Raw genomic sequence first — 21,172 nt, 5'->3', positions numbered from 1 at the left:
GTTTCTTCTTCATTAGCCTCCATTTCTAGAATTTTCTTTTGACAAATCTAGTCTTTGATGCAATCCTGATTGAGCGGTAACTTTGTTTTGCTCACAACACACAATCTAAAGGGTAGTGTGTGCCGTGTTCAGCCTGTGTGGGTTAGTTCAGTATACTTCTCAATCCTCCAGGGCTGCAGTACCTCTGCAGAGGAGAGGGGTATACGTGCATTTTAAAAACCTCAAACACATCATCAATAAAAGTAATAAAAATACAAGATGCGTGGCGACCCCTGGGTGGTACTGGTTTTCAGTGGGGCCTTCTTTCCAGGGCACCTTCCTGGAACAACTTCCCTGCATGTATCTCCTAGTCTTAACAGTGATGAAAATGAGAAGGCAGTGGTGATACTCCTCTCTTTTCCTCAGCTTGACGCCCAAGCCCTGTGCTGCCACTACTCAGAGCACAGAATCCAATCAGTAGTATTTCTTCTGCTGATTATTTGGAAAGTATTCACTCAGTGCCTATAGAATTGTGTGTATAGTATTGTGCTGAGTACTACTGTAGTGAAGTGTGCAGGGATAAGAGAGGCAGCAACGGCCAAGAACAGAAAACAGCTTGGGCTCAAATCCCTATTCCATCCTTTCCAAGAAAAGATGGGACCTCTCTTCCCTCTGTCCACCTGTAGTGCAGAAGGAACACTATGACAACCTACTTCACCAGGTTACAGAAAGAATCAGCTAGGATTAACTGTGCAGTGTGTCACACTCCAGGCAGTGCTCAGTGTGACAGCCAGGGCCCAGGCCTGGCTGAGCAACATGATGTGTGGTGAAAGACCTGGGGTACATCAGAGTAGGAGAGGACAGTTTGGATTTGTCAACTCCTGGATACAGGGCACTTAGAGCATTCTGGGGTCAAAAAAAGTCAAACAAACAAAAAATAAAATTAAAAAAACCCAGGTGTCTCCAGGAGGAAGCCACTTTAGTCTTTCACATTTTGGGTCAGGGTATGTCTTCCTTTTGTAACAACTTTTCAGACAATTTTGAGTAACCCATTTTAATGTACTTTCTTTTTTTTTGGTCTAGTAAAAGTAGAGAGAGGCCCAATTAAGAGTGATGGAGAATTAACAACATTTTTCCCAAGAGAGGGGAGGCAGTGGCATCTTTTACTCAGTTAATACAAGGTTCATGGCTGACACTCTTTTATAAAAAAATGTATTAATTTTTTTTTTAATGTGTATGTGTGTATTGCCTGCATGTAGGTAAGTACACCTGTGTTGTGCAATGCCCGTGGAGGACAGAAGAGGCTGTTGGATCCCCTGGAACTGGAGTTATGGACAGCTGTTAGCTGCCATGTGGGTGCTGGGATTCAAACCCAGGTCTTCTGCAAGAACAATCAGTGTTCTTAACCGCTGAGCCATTTCTCCAGCCTCAGACACTCTTATAAGAAAACACAGCTTGACAAGAGAAAAGTTTAGATAGTTATTTATCCATTTCTTCTCTTAAATCAAAGGTATCTATTAAATGATTCAGAAGCCAGAACAAAATGAATCTCTCTCTCTCTCTCTCTCTCTCACACACACACACACACACACACACACACACACACACACACGATTTAACATTGGATGAAACAGAGTTCTTCAAAAGAGAGGCAAAAGGATACAGCCCTTGCCAGGTCTAGGACCAACCCCAAAGAGAACCAAAAGAAATAAAGATACAGATAAGTTCCTGAAAGCCAGCATCAGTAGGTATATTAGTCACTAATTAGGTGCATGTAGCCATATTCTTGTGGCTCCTCAGTCTGAAGATGGCTGCCTATACATGCAAAACGGATCATTTGGATGTGCTGATAGATGCAAAGTGAAGCCAAGTACTGAGGACACTGAATAAGGGAAATAAGGAGAGAGAAAGAGAGCTTCTCCTGGGAGGGAAAGATTGGTGTAAATGGGTAGCTCCAAGCTAACATTTTTTTAGACAGTCACAGTTTGAACAAGTGTTGTCCTGATAATGTGAGCTTGGAAAGAATGGGCCAAGGAGAAATTTCTACCTTCTCTCTCAACCAGGCATTATAAACAGAAGTCTGAGCCAACTTCAGTAAGAATTCTCACACCACTGGCTTTTCTGTCAGTTGTCCAAGGACCTCATCTGCAGGTTCCACAGCAAGTGGGGTGTCTCAGCCACTCTATTCTGGACACCAGAAACTGTAGGGGAGAAACCCTGATATCTTTTCCTTCTCCATTGCAAGCACTGTGGCTGAGGCCTCTAGGTGAAAGTCAGATCAACAAGAGAAAAACATACATATTTATTTAATATGTTTTATATGACATGGAGTTTTCAGGAATGAGACCCAAAGAAAGAGACCCCCTAATACATTTTTTTCTTTTGAAGAAGAGTAGCAGAAATGTGGTTGCACAATAAGGTGTGATCTAATGTGGTGGACCACGGGAAGACCTGAGGCCTGTTTACTCATATTCTCTGCATTTCTGAGTCTTCAGGGATAAGGACATTCCTTTCTTCTGGGTCTAGGGAGGGCACCTCTAGAATGAAGTTTTTATGACTGACTTCAGGAAAAAGACAACTAGGTTTACGAGCTGTTCAGGGAAAAGGGTGGGGGTGGGTGGGAGGAAGACAGTGAACTTCCTTCTGCTATTTCCTCATTTGGGGGGCTAGTGCATACTAAACCTCATCACCATGTTTTCAAATACTCCTTTGTTGCTTTAAGTTACTCAGTTCATGTCACTAGAATGCATGAGAAATTATACTTTAATCAGTTGCAAAACTCAGCTTGGTTTTTGCAAACCTTCTATGGAAAACCACAGGTTCTCACAATGTACCTCACTCAGAAGGAGGCACATGGCCTCAGCCTGTAGCAGCTACCTCAGCAACCTCTCCCAGATCTACCCTAATCCTGCTCTCCCTCCCCAGGAACACCTTCCCTGATTCTCTGCCACTTAGTTTTATTGTTTGTATAAGCTATTGGTTTTTGAGTCTTTCTTCAATTCGTTTATACCCCCAACTTCTTTTAAGCATTGCCCGAGCACTTGCTATGTGCTTAAGAACTGCCACCTTGTTAACGGATTCAGTCTTTCAACCATTCTTTATCTTTCCCTTCTGACTTTGTGCACAGCACTCTGTTGGGCACTAAGAGGAGGCAGGAAATAGGGTATGATGAGATTCTAGCTCCTAAGGCATTTAACATCTCCAAAAAAGGAACAGACACAAAATGATTCTAAGTAGTCAGCTTGGGGTCACTAACAACTTGGATAGAAGGGTCGCAATACCAGAGGCTGGGAAGGCTGTTATTCAAAATAACTTTACATTTCTCTCTCTCTCCCCTCTCTCTCTCTCTCTCTCTCTCTCTCTCTCTCTCTCTCTCTCTGCAGGCATGTGTATGGAGGTCAGAAGAAAATCTGTGGAGTTGTTTCTTTCCTTTCAACATATGTGTTCCTGGGATCAAACTGAGATCATCAGGCTTGGCAATACATATTTTTATCACCTGAGTCACCTTGCCAACCCCTGGAAAGATTTAATGCCTGACTTTGAAGGGGCTTAAGGCACCCAAACATTGCATGGAACCGACTCAGCCTGATACTTTGGCCAGGAGCCTCAGGGCAGCAGCAACTGGTAGGCTGGGTGTTCTGTAGAAAGGACTAAATTATCCCATGGGTCACCAATTGATTTATTTGCTAATTGAGTGGTCTAGCTGTGGGCTTTCAGTCTAAAGAAATCATTTCATCCTTTGTTAAATACTGTGAGAATCTCTCTCTTTGTTCTGCAAGGCTCCACACAATATACCAATGAAATGTGAATTTATGCTACAATAGTTACACCACTAATGACCTTCCAAACACCACTAATGCCATACATGCTCTGCTTCCTGGTCGGATCTGAACCTGTCAGTGAATTCTGAGGCTCCCGACCTCCCTCTGACACAGGAGCAGACCCCCGGGCCCATGCCTGCTCCCAGCACCTCCCCCAATAGTCCCATTTGTGAATCACTCTTTGGAGACCCCAATTCTTTTACACCTATTCTTTTTATTTGGTGGACAATACTTTATTCGGAAATGGTCCCTCCTGTAATTACAAATCTTGTTAGTCCTCCTCCTCCTCTCCCCAGGGGGATTGTGGGCTTTAATTAATTAATGTGGCTAAATCGCTTTGAGGTGCATAGTTGAAAGGTGCTATATAAGTGCAAATTATTATTATGGCTGCTTACATTCCATGGTGGTAAAGCTCCCAGCCCTGCATATCTAGAGACCTGAACAAAGGCTTCTTCATCTTCACCTTCCCTGCGAGGTCTGAAATCACTGGCTCAATAGCCGAGAAGCAAATCTGTTACCATCTCAACAGCAATCAACTAATTAATCCTCATTATGTTGGCTTCCGTTTCCTTCTTCCAAGCAGCATGGTCCTGTTTCATTTCACAAGTCGCAGCCCATCAGCTCTAGACAAAGGTCACAGTATCCCTATGGCCTCTGTTGGCCTAAAAGTAAAAGACAGAAAGAGAGGAAAAGTTTGAAAAATAAATATTGTCATGAAATGTACTAGCTTCCCACTAGTAATCTAAATAAAACTTTCTCTACACAGCAGTCCCCTCCATTTCTGTTACACACTGAGCCAACCCTTGCATGCCCCAGAGACACCCAGAAACACTCAGTCTGGCAGCTCTGACTTGACTGCTAAGAACTACACACAAAAGGGGAAGTCCATCAGTACTGGGTGGGAAAAGGGCATCCAAAGACAGGGGAGCCACTCTTTGGTTTTCTCTATTACCCCCAAGGTTCCCCTGAGAAAGCCAGCTGCCGTCTGTGGCCAGGAAACCTTCACAAAGGCTGGGAGCCAAGATTTAGATGTTTTGTGCTACACCTAGCACTCCATAGCCCTTAACAAATGCTCAGTACTTCCACTATGATGGTAGCCATTGAAAGCGGCCCTGTGGGGGAGACTTGGCCTCTCATAGGGACGCTGCTGACCAAAACACTCCTTACAAGGTTGTGCCTCAGAGCCTTTGTTAGAGTGGATTCGGGCAAGCCTCAGGGGGTCATGTCTTCATCTGCCTTCATTTATCCTCCCCATTGAAGGGCTCCTTTAGGACATAGGTCAGTCTCTGTGGGAAATGATTTGGAGAGCAACAAAAGAATTTGGGCCCTTTGGGGGGCCTTCAGAATTCAGTAAACATCTGGACATGGAAGGCCAGGTTCTCAAGCAGTCTAGCTGGGGAGATGTCAAAAGAGAGAAAGAGCTGTATGTGCAATGCAAACTCTTAGTTCTCTGGTGATGTTAGTTGTCCAGAGACACAGACACCCCAGTAGGTAGATAGGAAGATTTTTCAAAAGCTCCTCTGTCAGGTTTTGTGAGTGCAGTTCACTCTTTGTCAGTTCTCAGGGCATATGTGAGGAAATGGAAGTTTCGCATGGCTAGTGAACAAGCTGTGATGGATGGTCCGATTCTGTATGGATTATGAAAAACTGAAGGTTGCATATGCCTGTCCTGGTAGTTGTTAAGACTTTCTGTTACCCTTGAGGTTTGTAAAGTACTTACTAGTCAAGGTGACTTATTGGATTCTTAGGATGAAAACATTTTAATTGACAAAAAAAAGAGGATGAAGAGGAGCTAGAGGCTAAGTGATTTACATTTCATCACAGAGGGAGATTCAGGACCTGAACTCTTGACTCTCAATGTTCCCTTTATTGTTGAGTCAATCCATTTAGAACACATTAGTCAGCATGATTCAACATTTGTCACTAATCAGCATTAGTGATGGAACTAATCAGCATTCCCCAGTGTCCCCAAATCTATCCTCAAACAGCAAAAGAAATTGGCCTCTGTCAAGAGACAATGGGATGTGGTTTTTATCAGAGTTCAGCAGCTGAATCCAGTTCAAGTCGCCCATGATTCAGGTGCCTGGCCTAGTCACCCTAAGTTGGAATGAGTCTATCTCCTTTATCCTGTCCCATCCCACTGTTTAAACCTCCGTAGCAGGTGTCACTCTGTTTTTGATTAAACTTATCTATGTCTTCTTTTGAGCTGCTGAAAGGGACTTCCCCTTCCTTTTTTCCCTCACAATCTTCTATCTTCTGAATCCAGAGTACCAAGCTTTATAAACAATAGATGCCCAACTAATATGTACTGAACTGAACTATCCATCGTGAAGCTTAAATCGTATTCTAGAAAGAACGCCAAGTCCTTTTGGAAGAGATTTTTTTTTCAAAGAAACTCAACAACCTGAATTGATTTAACATCTTTTGGTGTTATTACCTGGGCATTTTCACAAATGCAAATTATTAACTCTGCCAGTGGCTTCCAGATTCTAAAGGAGGAGTGTGGAGCCAGGCTAACTGTGTCCAGGTCTTGGAATAAATTTTTTTTCTCTATCACCTTATTTCAACTGACATTTTATTCCATTTTTTTTTTTTTTTAAGTGCAGACTGGAAAAAAACATTTGGAAAAAAAGTGTTTCGTCTATGACTTTGGACTCAAGTTCATAACCTATTTTTGTTTCTTTCTCAATACTAGCAAAATGCATATTGAAGTTCCTGATGGTGGCACTGTTTTGGCCTGGGTGGGTTGGGGTGAGATTTTTAGGTGCTAATTCTTGGTAGAGAAACTGGCTTGTTGTATCTTATTCTGCTATATTCTGGAACCACAGAGAGATTTTTTTTTTTTCTTTTTTTTTTGAGACAGGGTCTCTCTGTAGCCCCAGCTGGCCTGGAACTGGCTATGTAGACCAGGCTGGCTGGCCTCAATTTCACAGAAATCTGCAGGCATCTGCTGGGATTAAAGGCATGTACCACCATGCCTGGTGAGAGAGCATCATTTTTAATACATATAATGTTTATATTGCATTGCAATGGTGTAAAAGCCCCAGAGTCTGTACTATTGCATCATAAAGACTAATCTGCATGACTCAGCTTCTCTAAAGGGGTTGTGCCACTAAAATACCTTTTTGTAAGGGTAGTAGAGTTTCCTAGTTTACCTGGATACATGAGAACTCAGATTAATAATCTTTTCAACATTGTTTTATCATGTATCTACAGATCGGCTAACATCACATAAGCAGAAATAAAGTGTGTGGTTTCTGGCTTATGATCCTTAAAGGAAGGGGGGTGCTTTCCCTCCCCTCATCATTCTCTATCAAACAAAAATTCTGCTGTCTAGATGGAAGACATGATATTGAGCCATTTGCGTTATGATAGCTCGGTTAGTTTAGCTAGTGGTTACATTCAACCAAACTTATAATCCAATTACTGTTAGGGAATTTTCTGAAGGGTCAATATGTCAGTGTGACTGATACATTTTAGCCTGGAATACCCAGAGTCAAGATTCAGGACTGGTGTGGAGTGTGTCCACAGAGGCTCAGGAAGCCTGAATGCTAAGTGGCTACAGGGGCTGCCATAACAAGGGAGACCCAAAGTCTTCTGGATTCTCTGAAATCTTAGGTCTAGGATGGACATTTGGAAAGGGCTCCAAATCCAATCTAGTGGCAATCAGTTTTCTTACCTGAAGATGAAAGTGGTGGGTGATACTAAAAGCTCTTTGTGGGAAATGAGCACACGGTTAACTTTAAGCGTAGTGATTTTTCATCTGTAACCATGTAAGAACATGCATGGAACACACATATTGTGTAGAAGATTTCACCAGAGGATGTGGCAGGCTTACACTCCAAAGGCAGAGATGACAGAGGCACAAAGAATATATAAGAAAGTTGGCAAAAAACTTACAGTTATACAGAACTGCAAAGAAACTGGTCTCCTACCTTCAGAGGGACTATGAACTGCTAAATCTCTTCAGAGAAGAAGTTGAGGGTGTACAGTAAAGAAGAAAATGTGTATAACCAACCCCTGATAAATCATTCCATTCTGATATATCACTAGAGAAACCTTATACCTATCTACCAAAACACCTGTGAAGAAACTCTTTACAAGTAATAAGAATTTTCATACACAGGGGAGTTGGATTGCATGTGGTGTACTCATGTAGTGGACATGGATACCTAAAGTAAAAGAACGGGATCTATGTGTCAATGTAGATATAACACAGAAGCACATCAAAGAATAAAAGAGAGCTGAGAAATGTGTGTGGTAAACCATTTATGCAGATTTTAGAATGCACTCAGAGAAATAATATGTGGAATCACACCCAAGGCAGAGAAGCTTTTAAGAACGACAGAGGAAATACACTAAACTATGGGAGCTTTCACTTCTGTAACGGTGGAAGGAATAGGGAGAGGGGAGGGATGGATTAGGGCAGCATCAAAGGAGTCTTGAGGGTGTCAGATTTAATCCTTTACCTAGAAAAAATGACACCAATAAATATTTAAAAATATTTATTAATTCAAGATACTAGATTTACGTAAAATTAATGCTTTGTGACTTTTCTATATTATTCTATATTAAAAATGTTTTTTGGGGCTGGAGAGACGGCTCAATGGTTAAGAACACTGGTTGTTCTTGCAGAAGACCCAGGTTCGAATCCCAGCACCCACATGGCAGCTAACAACTATCTGTAACTCAAGTCCCAGGGGATCCGACAGCCTCTTCTGACCTCGGTGGGCATTGTATGACATGGGTGCACTTACCTACATGCAGGCAATACAAGCATACACATAAAATAAAAATAATAAATAAAAAATTTTTTAAAAGTTTTTTTAAAAAAAATGTTTTCAGGCAGAGGATATGTCAGTGGTAGAGCACTTACTTACCATGTATAAAGTACTAGATTCTGCACTGATAATGAAAGTTCTCCTTGAGGGTAATGGTCAGAGGAAAAGAAGTGAACAAGGTAGAGAGCAAGTGTGGGACGGTGACATGGAGGACGGGGATGCAAAGGAAATGTCAAAAGGGTGCTGGGCAGATGAAACTGCTCTCAAGAGGCCTGGGGCAGCCTTCTGAGGCTGCACCAGCACCTGGTGGACCAGGGACACTGTGACAGGCCAGCTCTGCCTTCTTTTCCATGACCTCTGGGAAAGGAATTAGAGCTATCTGCTCCACTGAATCCCAGGGCTCTCAGCCCAGGCTCCTACATGAATGCCAAGCTGTGCCAACAGTGTGGGAGGTATTTACCATGTAGACACCTTTGTAGATGAAAACAGACTGAGAATCTTCTGGGTCACTTTGAGTCCAATAGGCAGAACATATTTAGAATGGCTACTGATTGAAAGGCTAATGAGCTTGGATGGTGGTATTTGGGAGAAAAGATTCTTTAATACATCATCCAGGTGGCTTAGTACCAAGAAAACAGGTTAAAGAATTTAACCCAGGTTGGTGACAAAGAAACACCCAGAGCAGATTAATGTCTTTTATGATAAGCTTCAAAAGACGATCAAACAAGGCATTCTTGACTGTAAAAGTGTAACAAGAAAAACTAGGCACATAGCTTCCTAGCTCTTAAAAAACGTTGGTCCATGTGTAAGTAGTTTTGTGTCTTGCACTTTCTCTGGACTGTGTCAGGTCGGCCTGATTGCTCAAGCTTTCCAGCCCACCTCAGCTTCTTCAAACCTAAACTAACAGAGGACAGCACAGAACCTAGAGCCAATATGACATCATATCATCTTATTAGGGAAAGAATTGTTTTCTGTCCTGCTCAAAACAGCTTAGCTTTCTGTTTACCCAACCACTCCCTGGATTCCTCAGGAAAGGAGAATGGAAGGCAAAGGTGTGGACAATGGGCCTGGTGATCTGGCCTCCCTACTCTCCCAGTAGCTTCCTCCTTGGAAACTGTTTCACAGGCCCTAAGAAATTGGGGCTGGCTCCAGGAGGGCCTTATGGCTTCCTGTCCACACACACACACACACACACACACACACACACACACACACACACAGAGAGACACACACACAGGGCACTGGCAACACACCTGGCTGCTTCCCATCTTAGAGCCCTAGCCCTGTTCTGCATGGCACATTTAGGACATGCTGAGATTATCCCGAGCAGTCAAGTTGGAGCTCACTGTAAATTCTCCCTTTCCTTTTGTATCCAGGTTCTTTAGGGTCCCAACCTAGTTAAAAAAAAAAAATCCCCCAAATAAACTTCTGCTTTTCCCTGGCTACCAGATCCTGGCACCTCTCTGCCTTACTCTGGGCCAGCCAGCCCTCTGCAAGTTTTTCCACCTGGTGGGTACTATGACTTCCATGGAGGGAAAAAGGAAAATTGGGTTCACAATTCCTCTCCACCCCCACCTTCCTCAGTCCAGTTGTACAAAGGGCTGGCCTCTCTCTTTGCCTCCACCTGGCTCCCTGCTAGAGGCCTGGCTGTTAGGAAGCTGGTGGCCTCTGTGAGTTCCTTCTCTGTTGGGGCCTAAATAGTTCAGGGTCTAGGGCCCAGACATGAGAATACAGGATCCAAGATGAATGCTGGACAGACAAAAAAGATGCAAACTGGATGGTATTACCATGTTAATGGCTCCAGTTCAGCAGCCTCCTGAAGATGCCTGGGAGGGTGGTTTTCTTTCTTTTACTTTTCCTTTCTTTCTCTTTCTCTTTTTCTTTCATTTTTTTTTCCTCAAAAGAATAATTCTACTTTCTATTTTACCACAACAATAGCACGGACTGGCTCCTTCAAGTGTTTCAAAAAGCAGCCGAAAAATCTCTAACCAGCCCCTCAGTCTTCTCTGGCTGCCCTTTCAATGTCCCTCCCATGCCAGTGAACAAAGGGGAGGGTCCCATGTCAGGCCCCCAGTTGCCTGCTCTCAGCATCCTAATCCTTGAGAACTGGTGAGGAGAAAGGCCTGTGGAGCTGGTCAATCACCCTCACCTTTCATCCCCTCCCTCTGCTGTGCGCTCAGAGGGCTTCAGGTATTAGAAAACCTCGGGGTCAGCAGCCACAGGAATCTTGGGGTTTACTGCGGGATAAAAGGCACCGAGGGATCATTCCCACGGTCACTAACAGGCCCACCCCCAGGGCAGCCTGCATAGACTGTGCTTTCCCACCACTCCAGCCTGGCTCGCTCCCAGAGACTGACAGGAAGCTATGATGGCAGCCCAGGTAGCCTCAGCCTCTAGCTAATGTCTCTCTCTGTGCCTGCAGGCATGAACTGCAGGTCCTACCCAGACCTTCATGCTAACCTCGGCTGTTTTGCCAGAGGAGCCCCTCCTATCAGGAAAACTGGCCTTGACTCCTGGTTCCTCTCCAAGTTTATCACCCAGGGAGCAAGAGTCTATGCTTTAAACCTGAGGATTTATGCAAGTGTCTTTTAGTGTGGTCATCTGCTAAGAATGAGTGGGTTGGGGATAAGCCTGTATGCTCCAGTCTGTGCTGATCTCAAGGGAACTACTGCACTGACAAAAGTGAACGGTAAGTACAACACCTCCAGGAAGTACAAAGGCCTTAGAGATCACGTATACAAAGTCACTGTGTACGTGTGAACACACAAGGACCAAATATCACACAGAAGGATATGTGATATAACCAGTTAAGTTCCTATTGTCCTCCCCCTTCCCCGCCTCCCTTTCTTTCTAAGTGCTGGATGTGATCCATTAAATTCATTACAGTCCACTAATGGGTTACTGCAGTTTTTGAAGACTTCAATCAATATTTTCATTTTCAAGCTGACAAAATTAGGGTCCCAAAGATTTTATGACGATCACAGCAGAGCTAGAACTGTAAACCTAAAGGTTCCTTACAATAAAAGAGGCCCCCAAGTTTTCTGGGGAGCCCAAACTCCCTTTCCACTCCAGAAGTCTTGGGAGCACATGGCAAGAGAGCAGGGTGTGTGAAGTTGTGTTTCAAGACATTGCTGATAGGGACAGCAGGATTCCCTCAGAGGAGAGTGTGGCTGGGGGAACAGAACTGAAAACCACCCAGGAAGCAGCCAGTGAGGTTTGGAGCCCCTCCCATGGGCATGTTTTTATCAGCTGGGGACTTTGCACCATGAAACCTTCAATTTTTTCTTTCCTGGACTACTGCTCCAGGTCCATATCCTTTAGCAATCCACTTTCTCCCCTGGTTACTAATTTTTTCTGTAATCATTCTTTGCTATTTGTTATTATTGTTGGGTATGTGTGTGTGGGGGGGCATACAGGGCACAGAATGTACGTGGAGATCAGTTTGGGGGACTTGGATCTCTCCTTCTACCTTGTTTTGAGGCAGGGTCTCTCTTGTTTCTGCCATGCTGTGAACTCCTGTCTGCCTCTCACCTTGTCGTAGGAGTGCTGGGATTACAAGGTGTGTGCTGCTGCTGCATCTGGCTGTTTTTACATGGGTTCCAGGAATCAAACTTGGGTTTTCAGGCTTGTGTGGCCTTTCTTGCTGTTTTTTTTTTTTTTCCCCCTCTACCCTTTCATTGTAGTTCCAGTTTCTATTTTTCTGTAAATAATTCACTCTTCCCTGTCTGAATCATGACTTTAGAAATAAGCATGAGGTAGGCAACCCAGAGAATCTAGTTCCCACCAACATCCCCAAAGTTAGCCATGTTAGACAGGCTTAGAAATGCTGTTTGTCAAGGTATAAGAATTACTGCAAGGCTTTCCTGATAAGGGAGAATATCGATCAAAGGTCCAACCCCAGCTTTAAGGCCTAATAACCACAACAATGACCGGCACAGCAGCAATTATACTGGGGCAATAGTGGTACTTTTATCTTCGGGGTAATCAACAGCTACCTAATTGGACCTAAAGCTCACTCAATGGGAGGAAATTCATGTGTGGTACTGTAAATATAGCCAAATACACATGGCTGGAGCAGTCATAGATCTCAGAGAAAACCCCAAGCCTGTCACATCTCTAGACAAATGTAATTTCTTACTATATGCTAAATATGGATCCCTATATTTATAGACAAATGTGCCAGTCACCACTCATCAAAGAAGCTGCTTTTGCAACAAATGGAGACTATTACAGAGCTCTACAACCGGTCACACACAGAGAATAAGTATCTGTGAAATGCCCCATCCTAAGTGACACATCTGCAATGAACCTCTATACCTAAGACACATGGAACATAATGGAACAAGAGGTAGAGAGAATACTTATTCATCTCTCAACTCTCATCAGCGAAGCTCCCTCACTCAACAGAGGGCAAAGAACCCAGGGCTCAGGGACCACTGCAGAAAAGGGGGTGGAAAGATTGTAAGAGCCAGGGAAAGAGGTGCATGACTATATGGAAATGGTCTTACAGGATCCTGGGACCTTGCTCATATGAAAGTACAGTAAACGTGGCAGCATTCACAAGACCCATGCAAACTCAAGCAGACAGAAACCTAGCATAGAACGGTGGAAATGGGCAGCAGGCCCCAGTCTTAGCCTAAGAACTACTGGGAGCTGACTACTACTGGGTGAGGAAGAGCTGATCTTCTTTAAGGGAGTGACTCTAGATAGCCTGACTAGACCCTAGTGAATGAACTTGCACTGCAGGACCTCAGGGAACACCAACTTGACTCGATAGGCCTTAACATAAATGAAAGAATGCATGAAATCCAGTGGTGGGAGGGGTATGGGAGGGTGCTGATGGGCAAGAGGGTATAAAGAGGATTAAGATGTTGAGTATGAAATACACAAAAATTCAATAAAAATATATTTAGAAAAAAAATCACTGCAAGGCTTTCATATACATGCCATCTGGGCAGAACTGATTCTTTTCTTCTTGAGTTTATCTTACAATCTTCCTTAGAATTTTTGAAATCTTCATCTAAGTTTTCTATTTACTAGACTTCTAATCTTTTAAGACAGCTTCTAAAAATGAAGAGCTCAAAGCTCACACTGTGCACTGCGTCGATATAAACCCAGCTTTCTGATTGCTTATTAGTTATACGCCCTTAGAGAATATGTAACAAAGGGGCCTGCTGTTTGCTTTCCTTAATCTGGTCTTAAAATCTCTGCTTCTTTGTCAGAAAACAATATTTGTAATTGTAAAAAAAATATTTATCAAGAAACGTGGCTAGCATAAGTCAAAGGCTAAGAGTCAAAGGTCAGGAGTTCTTACCCCAGATTTCTGTGGACCTGAGAGTCTCCTGCTGTGGAGCTCAGCCACACCACACAAACACACTGCTTGTGAGTTCATTAAGAAGTGGACATTTTTGAAGGGGAAGGAGAGGCGGGGCTGCAGCCTCCTCCTCAGGCCGCAGCATGAGCTCTCTCCAGCCTGCCCCTTCTGTGTCTGCAGTGCAGTGATCTCCATGGGGACACTGCAGGGACTGCCCTGTCTCACAAACCTGGGAAAAAACCTGAGCTTATAAATTCCTGCAGGGCAAACATTCCTCCCCCACACAGCAATGCAACATCTCCTTTAAGGTCCAGGTCAGATATTCCTCTATGCATCCCTGTGGGTGGGATCTCTGGCCTGACAGTGGGGGACAGATAGGTATCTTGAGCACTTCACTAAGTCTTGAATTCACCCATTCATATTAATTGTTTTCTGGAAAACTTGGCCATGTCAAAAGTCTTTCCTAACCAGAGTATCCAGTGTCTGGGACTGAACACCCACTGTTCATCAGAGAGTTACAGGTTGTGGCCTTGTGGAGTTCTGCTTTGAGCAAGAACCTGACTCTTCTGCATCCTCCCAGGCCCATGTCACAAGGTACAGGCCAGTAGAAGTGCCTGTTGGGACCTGAACACAGGGAAATGGGGACTCTGGAAGCCCTACACAGTGCCCCCCAGGTTGCCAGCTCAGAGGGAGCTGCAGCTTGAAAAGGAAGGGCAGTGCCACACTGGCATCTACGACTTTGTGCACATTTATTCCGCAGGACCTGCAAAGATAGGTGGTGTCAAGTTCTCACAAACCAAGTAATAGAAGTGTTCCCAGCATTTTCCTCAGACAAATGCCTATTTTAAAGGAGATGACCATTTGGTTATTTAAAATATCATTATTAGGACTGAGGAGATGACTTAGTGGTTAAAATGCTTGCTGGGCAAGCAAGAGGACTAGGGTTCCGTTTCTCAGAACCCACGTAAGGAGCTGGTGGTTGTGGTGGTGCATCTGCACTCCTACATAGGAGGCAGAGACAGGAGATTCCTGATGCATGCTGGTTGGCTAGACTGTCTGAAAGGGGGAACTCTGGGTTCAGCGAGTGACCCAGCCTCAATATGAAAGTTGGGAAATGATTGAGGAAGACACCTGTCAATCTCCAGCTTCCACATACATGGGCACCTGCCCATATACATGCAAATATTCATGTACATTACACATATACAAATGCAAAAAAACATTATCAATAACCTTTTTTATTGGTTGTTCCATTCTGTTTTTTTTTTTTTTTTTTTTATTTTTTTTTTTTTTTTTTTATTTTTTTTTTTTTTTTTTTATTTTTTTTTTTTTTTTTTTCTTATCATGACGTAGATTAAATGCAGGGCCCTGAACCCAATCTAGGCAAGCACTCTGCCACTGAGCCACATCCCCAGACCTTCAATTCTGTTATTAAATTCTGTAGTTCTTCCTCTCTCCTGTCAAATTCTTATCGTAATTGCCAAATCTCTTGATCTTATCAGGGTAAAATTAATGTCCCTGGCTAATTCACCTTGGCCTTTGGGTCTGTCCTGAAATAGCATCTAAAAGGACCCGAGCAGTGCTTACAAGTAGCTATGGACAGCCTTGAGTAAAGAAACTTAACGGCTTCACCTAAGGAGCTTACCTTGAAGAACCAGGCCTTCCTCCTTGATGGTGTAGACAAATGAAGTGAAGGGAGCCAGAGGGGACTTGCCAACAAGGATCTGAAGAGAAAACACATTTTTCTAATTAGACAAAGGCTCAGGGTGAGCCTCTACTTACTCCCCTTTTCTACTCTGACAGAGTGGTAACGTGATTACAATGCATCATATTTATTATTAAATATATTTTATAACCACATGTTCAAATGAGTATTATCATTTCAAAGTGGTCACCTAGGAAAGACATTTATTCCAAACATTCTGCCACTAAATACCTTATCTTTGAACTAATTCTTCCAGAAATAAGATTCATTATTTTAATGTCACATGATTAAATAGCTACCTCTCTACTCAAAAAGCTACTCTGATTCTCTAATTTTGTCCATAAACCTAACAATTAAAAATTCAAAGCTACCCTTAAAATTATTTACCATCTTTGCAAATGTTCAGAATAACTTGCTGAGGGCAAACAACAGTAAGTTGTTTCAACAGCGCTACTTCCTGACCAAGTTTACTCCTACCCTTTACCACGTGACTGTATTTTCTCTAACAAGGCATGGTACATTTTTGCTGGCTTCTTATAGTGGGTTTGGCCACATGGTTTGTTTTGGCTTATGCCAGTTCCCAGTCTAGGACTCAAGAAGCCTCAAGTATTTCCATTTGTTCTTTTATGCTCCTGCCATAGCCATAGGAGAATATGTTCAAATTAGTCTGTTATCTCAGGAGAGTAAGAGATGTCTGGAACAGAGTTGGCCAGCCAGGCTCAGGCCCCAGGATACCCACATGCATGAGAATTAAACACCGATGCACACTTCTGAACTTTTGGTGGTGTCATCATGAAGCATTATTGAACACGAGCTGACCTATATGCCAGCAAAAACAAAGTATCAGAAATGTTTGGAGCAATGACATTCTCCTAAGACAAATATCTCTTGTAAAGAAGGTGGCTATTGGGTTAAAAAAAAATGATTTGCTTAGTGTAGTTTCATTTTGCAAAAAACATGTATGTATGTATGTTTTCTGAGTAAAAGAAACTTAACGGCTTCATCTAAGCCTCTTACCTTGAAGAACCAGGCCATATAAAAATATATGGAAGGATATATATGAAGTGCTTCTCAGTGGGTGGGTAGCTTGGTTATCTAAAATTTAAATTAATCAATGTGCATTTGTTTTTGAATAAAATAAGTTTCAGGTTGGTGAGATGGCTCAGCAGGTAAAGGTGCTTGCTTCCAAGCCTATGAGGACCTGTTTGATCCCTAGAACCCACACGATGGAATGAGAGCATCAACTTCATGCTGTCCTCTGACTTCCACATATATGCCTTAGTACTTGTGAACTCCCCCCCACACACACAACAATTTTTAAAAGTTTTATTTGAAAGTTATGAGAAGACTTAGTGGATTATTTTATTGTAATATTTCTATTCAGTGGAGATGAATATGCATCCTATTTTATAAACAAAAATAACATTGTCAAAAATAACGACAGTTTGGCACAGAATCACGTTGGTAATCAGAGAAGCAAAGAAAGAAGGAAGAAGTAATTCCAAACAACAAAAAAGCTTACACATGATATTTCATTCTTCTCAGTTCAACATTTACTGCCTGTGAATTATATAAGCCGGTCACAGGTTTTGGTGACAGGGTTTGAATCTCGCCCTTGGTCAGCTAGGTGTTTAGTCATTAGTCATTCCGCTTTGTCTGTTTGTTAAGAAACTTCTCCAGTTTCCATCTTTCTTTGCCTCTTTTGCAGCTAAGTGTGGCCATATGTTCAAGCTTTGATGAACAGAACATGAGTGAAAATGACAGGTAAAACTTCCAGATTCTGTTTTCATAAGAAATTGTATGTCCTTCCCTTTTCAGTTCCTCCTTCCCAAGAGCAGGAGCAAATTCGAACCACAAAGACACAGATGTCCTGGTGTTGGTGAAGCCACAAGTAAGCAGAATCCTGAGTGACCTGAAAGTCAGTGCTTCCCAGCCAGGTTACCTTGTCTCTACCTTGTATTTCAAATGCATGTTACTGTGCTACAGTCTAAACCACCACTACCATGACTCCAGACAGCCTGAACATTTTGATTCTTAGTTTTCTCATATCTGAAACAAAGATAAAAACACCTGCCAAATGGATTATTATAAGGATTAAATTAAGAATAAAAATGCTTGTCACTGTGTCCAACACATAGTGAGTGCAAAATAACAGGAACTCAGTCCATTACACGTGCTTCCCAAATACCCTACAACTCTTACCAAGAAACAATATACATTGCTTTTAACTAGAGGGAAGGCATCAATTGAATCTTGATAATTTTTATAGCTGCTCTAAAGTAATTTGATATACTTGCTCATCATTTTTCAGAACCAGTGAGAGGAGGATTAGGTAAAAGTTTTGTTGTTGCTGGGTTTTTTTTTTTTTTTTGATACAGGGTCTCCCTGTAGCCCCAGAAGGCCTGAAACTCGCTATGTAGACCAGGCTAGCTTTGCTATCACTTAGATCTGCCTGCCTCTGCCTCTGCCTCCTGAGCGCTGGGATTAAAGGCGTGTACTACCAAGCTAATTCATGTGGAGTTTAAGGATGCTCATTCAGTAGAGGAATGGCAGGGTGGAAGAAAGGATAGTGCTTTTCAAACTTCAATGTAATCTCCTTTGGGGCCTGTGGACATACAGATTCTGATTCGTAGGTTTTGAACGGTATCTGAGAAGGATAGAGGGTCTTTAGCAGGCCCCAAGAGATGCTGATGCTGTGGCCCATCAATCAGTGTGAATGGCCTAACTGAAAAGTCTAAGATAAAAAAGCAAGAGATGGGAGGCCTGGGGCCAGTTAGGAGGCTCCTGGAGTAAATTAGGGATGAGAGTAGGCTTAAACCACAATTGTGTCAGGAAAAAAAAGGAAGGAAAAGGGAATGAATAAGGAACTATAAACACTTTAGATCAAATAGTAATAAAAAGAAACTATGCAAAGCTCAAATCTATGATTTTTTTTCTTTTTTATTGACAAATCTAGGATCTTTATTGACTAGGTATAACAACTAGACACAAAACCAAAAGGGTATAAATAGGAATAAATGAAGTATCATAGTATATTTTTGAACTTGATGAAAGAATGCCTTTTAACCTAGGGCCCTTGGTGCCATGTCTGCTATCTTAGGACCAAGTCCTGAGCCTGAACCAAAGGGATCTTGAATGTAGAGGGACCTCCTTGCAGGGAGTCTCAGGGTTTGGACAGGTCACTAATTAAAAATTTTTGATTTATTTATTTTTATTTTATGCATATGAGTGTTATGCCTGCATGTGTGTAAATGCACCCATGTTGTGCAGTGCCTGCAGAGGTCAGAAGAGGGCATTGGATTCCTTGGAACTGGGCTTACAGACAGTTGTTAGTCATCATGTGGGTACTGGGATTCAATCCCAGATCTTCTGCAAGAACGGTCAGTTCTCTGAACCACTGAATCATCTCTCCAGCCCCACAGGCCACTAGTTAAAATTTTCTGTTTTCTAGAAGAAGTTCAGATGGGTCATCAGAAGGATGACCTGTGTGCAGTTAGCAACAGGCAGTGATAAAGAACTCCAGATGAAGCCCATTTCATTTTTTAATGGGGGGGGGCAGGATATATAACATTCAGATTGATAGATCTGAGCTCTATCGCCAACAAATAATTGTAGCAAAAAATATGTGATAAACTTTCTTGTTAGCCTACTGGATAAAGTGAGGACAGCTGATCACATTAAGTGGATTTGTAACTGATCAAATGATCAGTAGCAATCGGTGAGGGGCAGCAACCCCTTGCAGGACAGGCTGAGTTCTATTCTTGGTCCTGTCATGGTTGACATTTTTAAGAGTTAGATGAACACTACTGCATTCAACCACACCCCACAACACTCACGGTGCCCAACAGGGAAGAAAATGATGAAAATTGCTGCCTTAACACACCTTACATTCTAAAGGAGGCTAAAGATAACAAAATGAGTAAGTGTGGTATGCTAGGTGATTGTGTGTGCTATGGAGGAGAGAAGCAGAGAAAGAATATACGAAGTCCATTGTGAGTGGGAAGGAGGTCAGTTTTAATTAGAGGGGCACAAGAAGAACTCACTAAAGAGGGCTGAGGATCATGTAACAATGCATTGAGAGGGGATGCTGAATTGATGGGAAGGTAACAGAAAACAAATTTAGAGGGGAATTCACAGATTAGATCAGACAACCATGATGATCAAATGAATCTCAGTTTGGTTAAAATGCGTGGTCAAATCCCAAGCATCTTTTAGTAAAAGGTGAAAAATGTATGTGATATTAAGAGGAAATCAGAGAATCCCACATCTTGCAGGATGAAGTTTTATCGAAATAAATGTAATGCCTTGTATTTGAGAACAGAGTACCAACTACAGGTTACAGAACAGGAGAGATGTACATTAGCATTCAGAAAATGGATTAGGAATATTAGTCAAACGAATCAGATGTGAGATGTGCTTCTCAAAAATCTAGCATGGTGTCAGGCTGTAATATGGATGGAAGCTCAGTGTCTGCAACAAGGGATGGTAGTGAGATCATCCTCTGTCTTCTGGACTTCGCAAACATGCCTAATGAATGCAGTGTGTTCAGATGGGGCCCCAAAATTCAAAAGAGAGACTGATAAGTGAGAGACCAACTAAAGGAGATCTGACAAGGTGGTTGCCTTCTATGTGTGCTGGGGGTGGGGAGGTGGTGGTGGGGGCGAGAGATGCACTCACCCATGTTTGCATTTGTGGAGGGCAGAGTTAGAAGACTTTGTCTTCCTTGATTGCTCTCCACTGTAGTTTTTGAGACAGAGTCTCTTACTAACCCGGATCTTGCTGTTTTGGGTAGACTGACTGGCCAGAAGCACCTGAGATCCTCCTGTCTCTGATCCTGTCCCTAGAACTGGGGTTACAGGCACACATTGCCACTTCTGGCTTTTTATATGGGTCCTGGGGATCTGAACTCAGGCACTCATCTTGCCCAAGTATTTTACCCACTGAGCTGTCTCCTCAGCAGAAACTATCCTCTTCTAAAGAAACAACTCCATAGCTGATAACATAGGCTGTTTTATTTTAGATATTTAGCCACCCTATGTTTGTGGTGTTCTAATTGGTGTGCTGTGGGCTGCCATCAAGTTCTATCTTCTCCAACATGTATGCCTGTAGGGAGGCCTGGGGGCCTAATAAAACCCCAGATGCTTAGTGAAAAATATGGACCACAATTAATCCTGCATGCAGCACAGTATGTGGAATTGGCTTTGGAACTCTGAGGGTTCCACAGTCTAGCTTTGCAACACCATGATGGCAAACCCTAATTTGGCACATAGAGATCAATCCATTTCTCTGGGATGAAATAGCAGCCTAGGCAAAATGCATACCAGTAAATAGGGGCATTGTTTCCTGACAGCAGTTAGTGCATCACTCAAGACAATGAGCAAAAGGGAATGGGACAGGGCATCCATGTGGTGGCCTCAGTTGTTCATGGCTTCAATACTGTAGTCTTCCTTCCACCTTTCATCACTGAATATCCACCATATAAATGCTACCTCTTTCAGAAACATGCTAAGCTCTCCAGCCTAGGGTCATTTCTCTCTAATCCCAGCATGCTTCTTCTGTACCGCTCTAATAA

General features: G+C 42.7%; 1 protein-coding gene across 5 annotated transcripts in view; it reads right to left on the bottom strand.

Annotated features, from left to right (window-relative positions):
* Window positions 1-3,994: 3,994 nt before the first annotated feature.
* The window catches only part of Rad51b (RAD51 paralog B), a 617,902-nt gene continuing 600,724 nt past the window's right edge, over window positions 3,995-21,172 (bottom strand). For all 5 annotated transcript variants that reach the window (XM_029555562.1, XM_029555563.1, XM_029555561.1 and 2 more), the window contains 2 exons: window positions 15,544-15,619; window positions 3,995-4,464 (listed from right to left, as the gene is read on the bottom strand). In XM_029555562.1, coding sequence (XP_029411422.1) covers window positions 4,424-4,464; window positions 15,544-15,619 — 117 coding nt within the window. In that variant the 3' untranslated portion in view covers window positions 3,995-4,423. The remainder of the gene's footprint in view (window positions 4,465-15,543; window positions 15,620-21,172) is intronic.

This window comes from Nannospalax galili, unplaced genomic scaffold (assembly GCF_000622305.1).
Source record: "Nannospalax galili isolate Female #2095 unplaced genomic scaffold, S.galili_v1.0 scaffold285, whole genome shotgun sequence".
Classification (NCBI taxonomy): domain Eukaryota; kingdom Metazoa; phylum Chordata; class Mammalia; order Rodentia; family Spalacidae; genus Nannospalax; species Nannospalax galili.
This window is presented reverse-complemented; position numbering and strand designations above follow the sequence as displayed.